Below are 13,627 nucleotides of genomic sequence, written 5' to 3'. Positions count from 1 at the left end.
AGTCATGGCTCAGGGTCCACGAGAGAGCAAGTCTTTGGGAAATGGACTAACCTGAACAGTGCAGTGTCCTCCCTCTAGAGGCAGGTGGTAGACAAAGATGGGTGAAGAGCATCCCCTCCCTGCCGTCCCCGGGTTTTAAGCCCTTTTGTACAGAAAGCCTGTCCAAGTAATTAACAGAAGTAATTAGGGGTCAGATGGTCACGAAAGGAAATCACTCAGTAACCAGTGTCCCATGCCAAAGCCGGGATGCCCAGGAGGCAGGGAAGGCTCAGAGAGGAGAGGAGGCAACGTCTCTGCTGCACTGGACGTGGAGATGTGGCCAAGGGCCTCGTGCTCCTGGGCTCACAGAGGAAAGGCAGGTGCAAAGTGTGGGGTTTGCATCTGTGATTGGCAGGCTGAGCTGTGACAGAGGCAGCTGATGGTCACGAAAGGAAATCACTCAGTAACCAGTGTCCCATGCCAAAGCCGGGATGCCCAGGCGGCAGGGAAGGCTCAGAGAGGAGAGGAGGCAACGTCTCTGCTGCACTGGACGTGGAGATGTGGCCAAGGGCCTCATGCTCCTGGGCTCAAAGAGGAAAGGCAGGTGCAAAGTGTGGGGTTTGCATCTGTGACTGGCAGGCTGAGCTGTGACAGAGGCAGCCGACTGCTGAGGAAGGAAACATCACCAATGGTTCCTAACTTGGCTGTAGCCCTGGCCACAGAACTGTGTCCTCTGGAAGGCAAAGAGGGATTTTTTCTTTAGTGTCTCAATGAGTCTTGTGAGTCCACCCTCTAGCATGTTCTTCACATAGTATGTGTGCCTTACAAATTCTTGTAGAGGGTAGGAAATTTACCAACCATCCATATACCCCCCTACCTGTCCACCTACCCACTCACCCACCCATCCATCCATCCTTTACACACCCACCGACCCAACCACCCATCCATCCATCCCTCTACACAACCACCTACCCACCCACCTATCCATCCATCCCTCTACACTCTCATCCACCCACGCACCCATTCATCCCTCTACACTCTCACCCAACCACCCACCCGTCCATCTGTCCTTCTACACTCCCACCCACCCATCCATCCATCCATCCCTCTATGCACCCACTCACCCATCCACCCCTCTCCACTCCCACCAGTGGCACATTGTTTCCCTGTTGATTTTATTTTCTACCCATAACAATGCAAGGCCCAGTAGATCAGGACCCTGTCTTTGTCATCAGTGCGTGTCCACCGTGCCTGGGCCGGCACATGGCACTTAGCAAGACTCAGTACTCACTCATGGAAGCAGAGATGGAAGGAGCAGCGGAGGAAGGAAACATAAGGAACACATCACGAGAATCAATGCAGAAGTGATTTTCTCCAAAACATCCCAGGAGCTTCTTGTGAGCTCTCGTCCAGGTCTCAGCCCCCTGCTCCGTCCGGTGCGACTCACACAGACATCTTGCTTCAAACCGCTGGGGCGTGTGACTTGCTTGTTTCATGTTGTCTCTGAACCACAGTGTCCCATTCCACTTCCTGGAAAACACTGCCTGTCACAGCCTGTTCTTCAAAGAAATGTCACCCACACCCTATGACCACCGAGGAGACTTTTTTCAGAGGTGAAGTCCCAGTGGGTATTTTTTTGGTTTGTTTTAACATATTGATGGTTCAATGCAACCTGCTAGCTGGAATCCTGGCCCAGGAAAGTTTATAGAAAGTTCTGGAGATGAAGAGCCCAAAACTGCACCAGCAGAGGAGAGTCATCTCAGCATCATTTGGCTGAGGAGGGACTCAGGAGGGGGTGGGGGAAGGGAAACAACCTGACTGCACTTCAGAGGGAAGAACGACTCTGAGCAAATAGACCATCACAATGGGACGCAGCGACTGTCCTCCCTCTGCATGCTACCACCTCTCAGGACAAGAATCAGGTCTTCACTTACTTATGTCCACAGAAGTTTCCCCGCCCACCCACTGAAACATAACCACAAACACCCTTTGGCCACCTCTTAGCCTTTTTTTTTTTTGGTGCCATTTTAGCTAAACGTGGTGTCTTAGTGTGTGGTGCGTTCCGGCTGATATAACAGAGTATCATCGACTGAGTGGCTTATAAACAGCAGACATTTATTTCTCACAGTTTAGCAGACCGGAAGTCTGAGATTGGGATGCCAGCACTGGGTTCTGCTGAGGGCCCACGCTCTGGTTCATGAACGGCTGACTGTTCGTGGCGTTCTTACCTAGTGCAAGAGACACAGGAGCTGTCTGGGGACTAACTCCCTTATGAGGGCACTGATCTCACTTATGCAGGCCCCACCCTCATGACCTCATCCAAACCTGATTACCTCCCAAGACCCCACCTCCAAATACGATCACATTGGGGATTAGGTTTCAACATATGAATTTTGGGGGGACACAAACATTTAGTCTCTTGTTCATGGGTTTATTCATTGTCTGTGTAACATCCCAAGGTTGCTGAGGTCTACGATATGAAGAGTGGAACTCCTGGTCCTGCAAAGAGTGATCTGAACGTGAGTCTCCTCTGTTTCAGCTGCTGTCTCTTGGGAGGAAGGTGATGCTTCATGGTCGCTCAGTCCGGGTCAGAGAGAGAATGGCACAAACCCATCTTCGCTGTCAAAAGCTGCAAGTCTTCGCATCTCCTTGTGAAGCTGTAACCATCAGCCGGGAAATCTGCCTCGCTCATCCTCCCCCGCCACACCACAGCCTGGGAGGCAGCTTCTGCTCCAGGAATGGTTCCCTCCAACCTTCCTGGGCTGCTCTGCTCTGCTGATCCCACATTCTGAGCTTGGCGGTCCCATCGGGCACGCCCAGAGTCCAGGACACGGATCAGGCTCTGCTCTGGTCCCTGATGGTGGCCATTGCTTTCCTGTTTTTGACATCTCTCTCTCTCTTCTTGGAGAGGAGCCCCTGGCTCAGTGCTGGACAGTGAGGAACAGGAGGAGGTGGCTCAGTCATCCTCATCCTCGTCCTCGTCCTCCGTGTCCTTGTTGGGGGTGCACCTCTGGAAACACTGCACCACGGTGGCCAGGAAGAAGCTGGAGACGATGGCGGCGATGGAGACAGCCACGCCTGAGAAGATGATGATGAATAGGTCTGTGAGCGACAGGCTGAACTTGCACTCGCTGAAGCTGGCCTCCGACAGCTCGCCCAGGGAGATCCTCCTGTTCCCCATCGGCAGGGAGCACTGGATCTCGTCCAGGCCTGGGTAAAGGAGGCAGAAGGAGAGGGCAGGTTAGGCTGCAGGCAAGACAGCGCGTAGAAAGCCAGCAAGGCGGGAGCGTCCCCCCAAATGTAAATGGGGAAAATAGCCAGATAAAATTTAGACTTAAAAAAAAAAAGACTCAGTAATCACCATAAAAAAAAAATCAGAATGCACTGGTCCTCCTTGACCTATTTTAAGGTTTCGTCTCATTTGATTGTGAATTACTCAGGGTGGGATGGAAGGGCACCCTCATCTGTTAAGGGTTCATATGTCTGTACACTTACTCCTACCTGGGTAATAGACAGCCACGGGAGCGGGGGACGAGGGACAGCTGATGCTGTGGGATGGGGCGGTGCCACCAGTGGACGACCCTCAGGGTGTGGGGCCATTTCCCATGTTGGATGCCGTCCTCCTCTGCACTGTCCTTGGGGCAGTGAACAGAGGATTAGCACAGACTTGCAGAAGCCCCACTACCCTAAAAGGGTCTCCCTTGACAGCAAAAGAGAAAATAAGGACATATCTGAAGGTGGTCTCCAAACAGTAGTTGGTGCTTGGAAGCTTGGGTGAAGTTTCCATGTGCTTAAGAATCCCCTTAAGATTGTGCTGCAATGCTGGAGAATCTGCTTGTGCAGGTCTGGGGTGGGCCCTCCCCCCCAATCTGAATTTTTAATAACCATGTGACTCTTATGCTGTTGGTCTGGGGCACACTTTGAGAAGCATTGTTTTCTAGTTGTCTGAAGAGGCGTGTGAAGGGTTTGAGAACCTCTGGGATACTCACCCTAATATGATCAGAGGAGCCCTTTCAAACTCTGTCTTATATATTGGGGTTGAATTTAAGATTTCACTTGAAGAGAGTGTGATGAATTTAAAAAGTTTCAAACACTCTAGTCTAGAAAAACGTCACATCTGTGTGCTAAGTGTTCTATAATGACAACAACAACAACAACAAATGACACATAGGACTGATTGTATTAGTCTGTTTCTGTTGCTTATAACAAAATAGTTGAAACTGCGTGATTTATAAAGAAAATGAAATTTATCGCTTACAGTTTCTAAGGCTGGGAAGTTGAAAGTCCATCTGGTGGTGGTGACAGTGACACAGGGGTCTCACATTGCAAGACGGTGGAAGCAGAGAGAGCAGAGAGAAAGAGACAGACTCTCGTCCTCTTTTAAATCCTTCAGAAGCACACCCCTGTCCACCATTTTTAATCCATTCACTACTGCAACGTCCTACAATCCAATCACCTCTTCAAGGCTCCACCTTTCAATGACCATAATAGGATTTCCCACCCTCTTAAATCACACGTGGTGACAGTGACACAGGGGTCTCACATTGCAAGACGGTGGAAGCAGAGAGAGCAGAGAGAGAGACAGACAGACTCTCCTCTCTTTTAAATCCTTCAGAAGCACACCCCTGTCCATCATTTTTAATCCATTCACTACTGCAATGTCCTACAATCCAATCACCTCTTTAAGGCTCCACCTTTCAATGACCATAATAGGATTTCCCACCCTCTTAAGTCACAGTGGGGGCTAAGTTTCTAATATATAAAACTTGGGGGACACAATTCAAGCTTCAGGGAGTTTTGGGGGACATAATCCAATCCACTACTCTGACCGTGAGCCAGGCACTGTACTAAGCACTGGGCACATACTAATTTATTTAATCCTTACAACTCCACAGGTAGGTCCCAATATCATCCTCATTTTTCAGATGGGGAAATAGGCTCAGAGAGGTAAAGCAACTTGCCCAAAGCTGCACAGCTAGTAAGTGGCCCAGCCTGGATTCCAATTCAAGCAGTCTGGCTCCATAGATCTGGCTTGTAGCCACCATGCCTTCAAAAGGAAGAGAAAGGAGAGGAAGGCCAAGAAGAAGGGGGCCCAAGGTGCAGGAGATGGAAACACGGGAAGCTTTTGCCTTCTTCCTATGGCTGCCCTCAGGCAGTACCCACAGAAGTTGATGGTTGCTGGTGGTGAGAGACGTGGTTCCTAGTGCAAAGGCCTTATAACATTTTAGAGATACCTCCCAATGACTGCCCCTTATCACAAAGCTGTTTCTCTTGGGGAACCCTATCTCCATCAGGTGAAGTAGAGGCAGCTATGAGAATCACAGGTGGGTGAATTCTACACCCTCCATCTACTCACATGAGCCTAAGGGAGACCGGCCTGAGGCGTGAGACACTGAGCCCCACGCAGGTGGCTCTCCAGATGCTCGTGTATTCACTCAACAACTAGGTCTCGAGTACTTCATCCGTGCCTGGGGATTGGTGATAAACAAGGTGAATTAGGCCCCCAGCCTCAGAGAGTGGAAATTCCAGTGGGAGAAGATAGACAAGCATTCACTGATTTCACAACCATCTTCTGAGTACTTACCACGTGCTAGGCCCTGGGGACACGGCAGTGAGCAACGCTCAACAACTAGGTCTCGAGTACTTCATCCGTGCCTGGGGATTGGTGATAAACAAGGTGAATGAGGCCCCCAGCCTCAGAGAGTGGAAATTCCAGTGGGAGAAGATAGACAAGCATTCACTGATTTCACAACCATCTTCTGAGTACTTACCATGTGCTAGGCCCTGGGGACACGGCAGTGAGCAACACAAAGCCCTGCCCTTCCACAGTTCACATTTTAGACAATAAGTGATTAGATCAAGAGATGCACGAAATGTTTAGGATGAAAAATCAGGGTGAGACGGTGCGGAACGACTGGAACAAAGGACCGACTTTAAGGTGACAAACATCTGAGGTGATGGATATGTTAAACACCCTGCGCTCAGTATAAACGCACCCAAACCTCATATTGTACTGCATGAATATACACAATTATCCTGACTCAATTAAAAAAAAATAAAGAGAAAAAAATTTTGGAGATAGAAGTATACCAGAGGTTACAAGAAACAGCAGGAAAGGAATAATAAGTTTTTGCTTAATGGGTACAGAGTTTATGTTTAGGATGTCAAAAAGTTTTGGAAATAGGTGGAGGTGGTGGTTACACAGCATTGTGGGTGTAATTAATTCCACACAACCATATATTTAAAATTGCATGAAGTGGAAATTATTATGTTATATATGTTTTACCACAATAAAAAAGGAGAAAAGAACTGTCTTTAGATGAGTTGGCCAGGAGGTGGTATTTTAGCTCAGTTCTAAAGGATGTGATGGAACCAGCCATGGAAAGACCATTCCAGGCGGAGAAAATAAGAAGTTAGGGAAGGCTCCACGTTTGGGGAACCCGGTGCAGCCAGGAGCAGGAGAGTGAGCAAAGCAGAGCTGAGTATAAGTTGAAGTGGGGACCGTGGGACCGTGGGCATGGGTTGAGATGAAGCCCCTGAGAACCAAGGCCTCTGACCGAGTATCATGAACAAAGCCCCCCATCCCCACTATCAACCCTCATTGGACATGAACCAAAGATGCAGACTTGTGTCATGTTAAGCCTCTAAGGACTGTCACCAAGCATAATCTACCCTCCCTGACTGACACAATATGAACTATAAAGAAACTCAAATGACTGCAGTGATTTTACAAACTCATGTATGTAGGAGATATAAGAGAATGCATAATATTAGAGTCCAAGTAGACCTCAGATCTTGTTTCTTATATGGAAGAGGAGAGAAAAACAACATACTATAGTAGTAACTAGGAATTGCATTGCACTTACAGGTACTATGGGGCAGATGCTTTTCTAAGTGCTACATATGTATTAACTCTTGATTTTCACAACCACCTTATGAGGTAGGTACTATTACCATGTCCATTTTATGGATAAGAAGCACAGAGAATTTACATAGCTTGCTTTCTGCAGCACAGCTTCACAGTGGTGAAGCTAAAATCTGAACCCAGGCATTAGGCTCTGGAGGCTTACTCTTACCCTTTGACTAATAAGGTGCACTTTTTCCAATGGGAGGAACCAGAGAGATGTGCGGACACCATTCTGACATTAAGCCCAATTGCCTTCAATCTCTGCTTACCTTTGGCTTCCTTTCAACTCTCAGAAAAACCTTCACTTGCTCTCTTTTTTCAGTGCTTTCGGGTTTCAAAGAGCTGCCCTTCAACCGATTTCCATCATTACCTGGCAGTGAAATAGGAGGTGCTTGGTTTCCCTGGGTTCAGGTTTCAGGACACTCCCCTGGGTCTCAAACCACTCCACTAGGACTCAGGCCCCTCCTCAGTCCTGAGTTACTGTTGCTTGTTGCACCTATTTTTGGAACAGACATGTGGAGATTGAGACAGCAGGAGGCAGATTTATGTAATTCCAGTGGCTGAGCATGCTCAGTAGGAAGTTTACCCTATGAATGACCTTCCACCGAAGGTGCTAGAGAGCACCTAGCATATTTTAAGTGTTTATGCTGGAATTTGACCAAGGAGCATGCTCCAAAGAGACCAACTGGGCATGTGCAAGGCTATGTTACATTTGGGACCCACCCCTTAATCAAATATTCATTAGATAACATGAATATGTATAGATAGCCAAACTATAAAGGTGGAATCCAGGAAGAAGGCAGGGCTGCTGCTCACTCTCTCTCTCTCGCCATCCCTCACATTGTCTGTGAAGTGTATATTTCTTTCCCTGTGTTAAACCTGGTTCTGCTTTCTACTCTGACTCTGCTCTTGAATTCTTTTCTGTGGAGTCAAGAACCTGGTAGAGGACGGGGTGGACTGAGGTTGGCTATTCGACCTCCCCAGACCCTCTCTTCCAGTAACAAAAGTAGGGATGATTCCTTCACACCTCACTAATTAGCTGGCTTCTGTCCTACAAAGAGCAGCCCTGCTAATTGCACAGCAATCCTGCAACCAGACTCCACATTCCCTCCTTTCCCTGAATCAGTGCCTGCTTTATCGACCCAAGGAAGTAGCTGGACCAGGCTCTGCAGGCTGCCCCAGTTCACACTTGACTACAGTTTTACTGTTTCCTTTCCTTAAGGAAGGCAAACTTCTGTCTACTTCTTCTAAGCATTTTATATGCATTTGAATAAAACAGGAGAGCTTTAAGACACAGTTTTATTGGGGATCCCTTGCTGACACTGATTTCTTCAATGGAAAAATGAAAAAAAAAAAAAATCAAATGACCTGCCTCCTTTTAGCCCATCCTGGCCAAAGATGTTATGGCAATAAAGAAGATGAACCTCAATCAACTGCAGGAAGCACAAGCAGTTTCTAAAGACAGAAGATTATTAACAGCCTTTAAACTCTTAAAAGGTCACTATTTAGCTAGAGAAACTTCCTGGAAATCCATGTCTTCAGCGAGCTGTGTTAACTGGAACAAACAAACAAAACAACCCAAGCCCAAGGCGCCTGTGTCTAAATCCAATCTTTGCTGGTTACAACTCCACCAGTCAATTCTGATTTCCACAATGTTCTTTGTGCCTCAAGATTAGTCTCGACATTTTTACAAAGTCTTGATTTTAGAAAAATGTCACCTCACAGTTCTCTGTGGAGAGAAGAAATGGGCTTGAGTGAAACATGCCCCACACAAGCCCAGCAGAGGTGGGGACTTTGAAAGGATGATGCTTGGTGGAGGCATCATGACAAGATGCACTGATCTAATGGGTTTTGTAGCCCGAGGGCATTTGGGGATCTTCATTCTTGATCTGGGGCTACCCACTCTCAGAGACAAGAAGACTGAGGCTGAGAGAGGGTCAGGGCTCTCAGGTCTCACTGGCAATGAACAAGAGAGCAGGGATTGGGATCACGATTCTTGGCTCTGTGGTTTGGGCTGGCCTCTGAGAGGCTGCCCCTTAATCCTGAGTGGCCCCTAGCTCCTGGAGGTCCTTACTCCCTGCCCTTGACATTTATCACAAAACGAGCTTGGAGGACGGGGAAGATGGGACAGCAGGAGACTCCTTGGCTGGAGCCTCTGAGGTGGAGGAGCCACTGAGAGCTGCTGGGAGTCACTGCTCAGTTAAAACACCAACAGTGCCAGTCTAGGTGGCTGTCAGACACGTGGGTTAAACAGGCAATTCATCAGTTCGTGGGATTTGTAAGCCTGGTGCACACCTGATCTGTGTGTCTGCATTTCCAGGATTTGGACAAGGAAACAAATAAAAATAGCTCCTGTGTGTGGTAGTGGAGGAAACTGCACTTTGAGCTTCTTCATGTGACATTGCATGAGGTCAAAGGGCAGATGCTATCACCTGCATTTGACGAAGGGACAATGGACCCAGGAACACTGGGGGATTTATCTGCTTTAAATAAGCAGCAGCACCTCTCGGTAGAGCCATCATGATAAGATACACTCACTTGATGGGTTCTCGTAGCTCACAAAGCACAGAAAACTGAGAGGAGCTGGACAGAGAGAGTCAGCCAGGCAGACATGGCCCAGCAGAATGGGGGAGGGTGTTGCAGCTCATGCAATCCAAAAAGGCCCGTGAGGCCGACTGCAGGACTCTGGGCCTGGGGTAGTCTGACTGTGGGGTCCCTCTTCTCTCCTGCAGGATCTTACTTTAGACCAGGGTGTATCAACCTTGTCACTACTGACATCTGAGGCAGATAACTCTCTGTTGTGGGCACTGTCCTGTGCACTGTAGGATGTTTATGTGCATCCCTGCCCTCTACCCATGAGATGCCAGTAGTGCCCTTCACCCAGCATGACAATCAAAAATGTCACCTGTCCCCTGGGTTGAGGAGGACAAAGTCCCTCCGGTGAGAACCACTGCTTTAGACTGAAATGCTTTGCTAACTAGAGACTGAAATGCTCTGCTAACCAGGTAGCTGCTAATCCCCAATGTGAGGGTATCTGGAGATGGGACCTTTGGGAAGTAATTAGAGTTAGATGAGGTCATGAGGGTGGGGCCCTCCGGTTGGGATTAGTGCCCGTATAAGAAGATATACCAGAGAGTCTCCTGGAGATGGGACCTTTGGGAAGTAATTAGAGTTAGATGAGGTCATGAGGGTGGGGCCCTCCAGTTGGGATTAGTGCCCGTATAAGAAGATATACCAGAGAGTCTTCCCCTTCTCTGTCTTTTTTTGTGTCTCTGTCTCTGTCTCTGCTATGTGTGGACACAGCAAGAAAACGGCCATCTGCAAACCAGGAAGGGGGCCTCACCAGAACCTAACCATTCTTGCAACCTGATCTCAGACTTCCAGTTCCTAGAACTGTGAAAAAATAAATGTCTGTTGTTTAAGCCACAGAGTCTATGGCATTTTAACCAGGAAGGGGGCCTCACCAGAACCTAACCATTCTTGCAACCTGATCTCAGACTTCCAGTCCCTAGAACTGTGAAAAAATAAATGTCTGTTGTTTAAGCCACAGAGTCTATGGCATTTTATTACGGAGCCTGAGCAGAGTAAGACAGTAACCTCCTAAAACAAGTGTACTCTTAGTTACTAAGGAGTCATTTAGTTATCAAATGTCTTCCTTTAATTGTGCATTTAACAAATCAAGGATGGCTTTTGCTAGTCGTCATGAAGGATATGAAAGGAAAGGGAAGAAGGAAGGAAAAACAGACAGAAGGAGATGCAGGCCTGGCCTCAAGGAGCTCAGGTCTAACGGGAGAGGCATCAGGACACATTCACGGTAATGATGCTTCTGGATAGAAAGTGGAAAGTCATAATAGAGGTCTAGGGAAAGCCCACAGAGGATTTAAGAGGAGAGACTGGGAGGCTTTGGGGGAGGATCCAAGGGCAAGGGATGGACAGGCCAGCACAGGGTACATGGAGGTGGGGAGGGGAGTCCCCCCCACACACATCCCTACTTGACTTTGGAATGTTTTCCCCTCTCTCCCTGACCCATCTCTTCAGCCATCTAGGTGAATAAAGATCAAAATACCACACTGTACTGAAACAGCAGGACCCCCATATTCAATTCTTTTTCTCCTGGGGCTGGAGCAGACCTCAGCCTTAGGGGAAGTATGCCAGGCAGACTTGCTGGCTGAATTCCCAGACACAGGAGTACACTTGCCTCACAGAAGGTAGATATGCATGAAGCTAGCAGGGCATGCACTTCTCTGAGGTCCCTCTTTTCTCATGGTTATTTGATATTTTGACTCTTGGTTATGGGGCAGGATAACAATTATTTATATATATGTTGAGCTGTTTTCCAGACTGCTTACAGCTGTGGCCTTGCTACTGTCCAGACCCCAAGAAGCGAAGGAAGACATTAATCCAGGTGTCAGGAACAGCTATGCCAATGCTACTGTGAGCTCATCAAAATCCTGCATGATCCTGAGAATCCTACCCTCAAAATTTACCCTACAAAGGCTTATGATTCTAAGCTTTTGGGGAGTTCAGGTCTCTGCAGCATTAGCTGGCCTGTTCTCTTTGGATGGTGCCCTCCAATAAATGCTAATCTTTCCTGTTGCAAACTTTGGTGTGCAGATTTATTAGCTGGGCTGCCCACAGGCGGGCATATTCCTTTTAGTTCAATAACAGTACCCCATAAATATAAGAGGGATCTTCAAAATGTTCATGGAAAGATTAATATTATCTTTTAATTCCATTTTCCCACTTTTTGAAGTAACCTCCTACACAATCATTATTTGTCAATATAAAAAATAAATTCATTTAAAAAATAAAAGACACCTCAAAAAATTTTTTAAAAAGAGTAATGAGGGAAAGCCAATACTTACCTGGGACTTCATGTGTGCTGGACACTGCTCTTAGGGGTTCACAAGTTTTAGCCCATTGAATCCTCATACCAACCAGATCAGGAGGCTACTATAACACCCTATTTTACAGATGGCCAAACAGGGCACAGAGAGGGCAGGTGACTTGCCCAAGGCCATGCAGCAAGGAAGCACCAGAGCTGGACTTAACCCAGCCAGGTTGACTGCTGAGGTGACCACCAACCCCACCACTGCCCCTCCCAGCAGCAAGACCCAGAGCTATGCCAGCCCAGCCCAGGGCCTCAGAACAAGCCCCCTCCAGGCAGAGTCTTATAAGGACGTGTCCTAGTACCTCCAATGACGCCTTGGACCCCAGGCCCTAAGCTGGGCAGACTGAGAAGGTCAAGTTGCCAGCACAGTCTCTGAAATCCTTGTCAGGAAAAGGATGCTCTGAAATGTACACATGAGGAGACGTGGTTGCGGGTGTCAGAGCAGAGATTGTTGGGGCTGCTCCACCACCTGATGTCCCTGTGACTCTGGCCAGGCCCAGCCGCCCTGAGCACCACCGTGTGATGGTGCTGTGAACTGAAATGAGGGAATATCTGAAAAGCCATGGTGCTTGGCCACTGAGCGTGCTCGGAAAATCTGCAGTTAGTATTACTCAGATTTTCAAGGTGTCAGATTGTGCCCACACCTGATTCCAGATACCTGAGGAGGGTGCCTGTGTTAGTCAAGGTTCTTCAGAGAAAACGAAGCTACAGAATATGTGTGAGTGCATTTGTGTGTGTGGAGAGAGAGAGAAAGAGAGAGAGAGAGAGAGATTATAAGTACATAAGTACATCCCATCATTTCTCTGCTCAACCCCCCCATATTGAGTGGCTTCCCCACTCTCTCAAAATGAAATCCACAGTCCTCACCACTGCCCCACAAACCCCTGTACTCTACCTTGCTTGCTGTTTTTTGCACACCCAGCATAGGCCACTCACAGGGCCTTGGCACCTGTTCCATCCTTCTGCCGGGCTCACTCCTTCACTTTCCTTAGGTCTCTCTGCTCAGATGTCACCTTCTCAGAGAGGCCTCCTGATCCCCATCGAAAGCAGCTCTCCCCTCCTCCACCGTCACTGTCCACCCCCACCTGGCTTTATTTTTCTCCATAGCCCTCAGCAACTCTGACATGCTATGCACATATTTATTTCCTTGTTTTCTGCTTCTCTGCTCCTTTTCACTCAAATGCCAGCTCTGTGAGGTCAGGGATTTTGTTTTGATCCCAGTATCTAGAACTTGCAAACACTACTTGTGAATGAATGTCTGAATAAAGACAGGATCACAAAAAGGAGTTTAGATGTGTGGCCACAACAGACAGACTGATCCCCCAGTGGCCAGTGGTGCCAGACAAGCACAGGTGCCTGCCTGGCAGGACAGACACATTCCCCCAAAATTCATCAGATGACTCAATATGAACTGCACTTTAGGCCAACTGGACTTGGCAGACATCTACAGAACATTTCATCCAACAACTACAGAATATACATTTTTCTCATTGGCACACAGAACATTCTCCAGGATAGACCACATGTTAGGTCACAAATCAAGTCTCAGCAAATTTTAAAAAATCAAAATCATTTCTAATATTTTTTCAAACCACAACAGATTAAAACTAGAAATCGATAAGTGAAATTCTGGAAACTATACAAATACACAGAAATTAAGCAACATGGTCCTGAACAACCTATGGGTCCAAGAAGAAATTAAACAAGAAATCAAAAAACTTCTTGAAACTAATGAAAAAAAGGCATACAAAAATCTGTGGGATACTGTAAAAGCAGTACTAAGAGGGAAGTTTATTGCAATAACCACTTACATCAAAAGAGAAAGATTCCAAATAAACAACCTAATGCTA

The 13,627-nt window shown here is 47.5% G+C and overlaps 1 protein-coding gene across 1 annotated transcript in view; it reads right to left on the bottom strand.

Annotated features, from left to right (window-relative positions):
• Positions 1-2,018: 2,018 nt before the first annotated feature.
• LRRC38 (leucine rich repeat containing 38) overlaps positions 2,019-13,627 on the bottom strand; it is an 82,456-nt gene continuing 70,847 nt past the window's right edge. Inside the window, exon 3 of the mRNA XM_008585207.1 lies at positions 2,019-3,189. Coding sequence (XP_008583429.1) covers positions 2,936-3,189 — 254 coding nt within the window. The 3' untranslated portion in view covers positions 2,019-2,935. The remainder of the gene's footprint in view (positions 3,190-13,627) is intronic.

This window comes from Galeopterus variegatus, unplaced genomic scaffold (assembly GCF_000696425.1).
Source record: "Galeopterus variegatus unplaced genomic scaffold, G_variegatus-3.0.2 Scaffold3493, whole genome shotgun sequence".
Classification (NCBI taxonomy): Eukaryota; Metazoa; Chordata; class Mammalia; order Dermoptera; family Cynocephalidae; genus Galeopterus; species Galeopterus variegatus.
The sequence above is the reverse complement of the archived record's forward strand: the minus strand, read 5'-3'. Positions and strand labels throughout refer to the sequence as shown.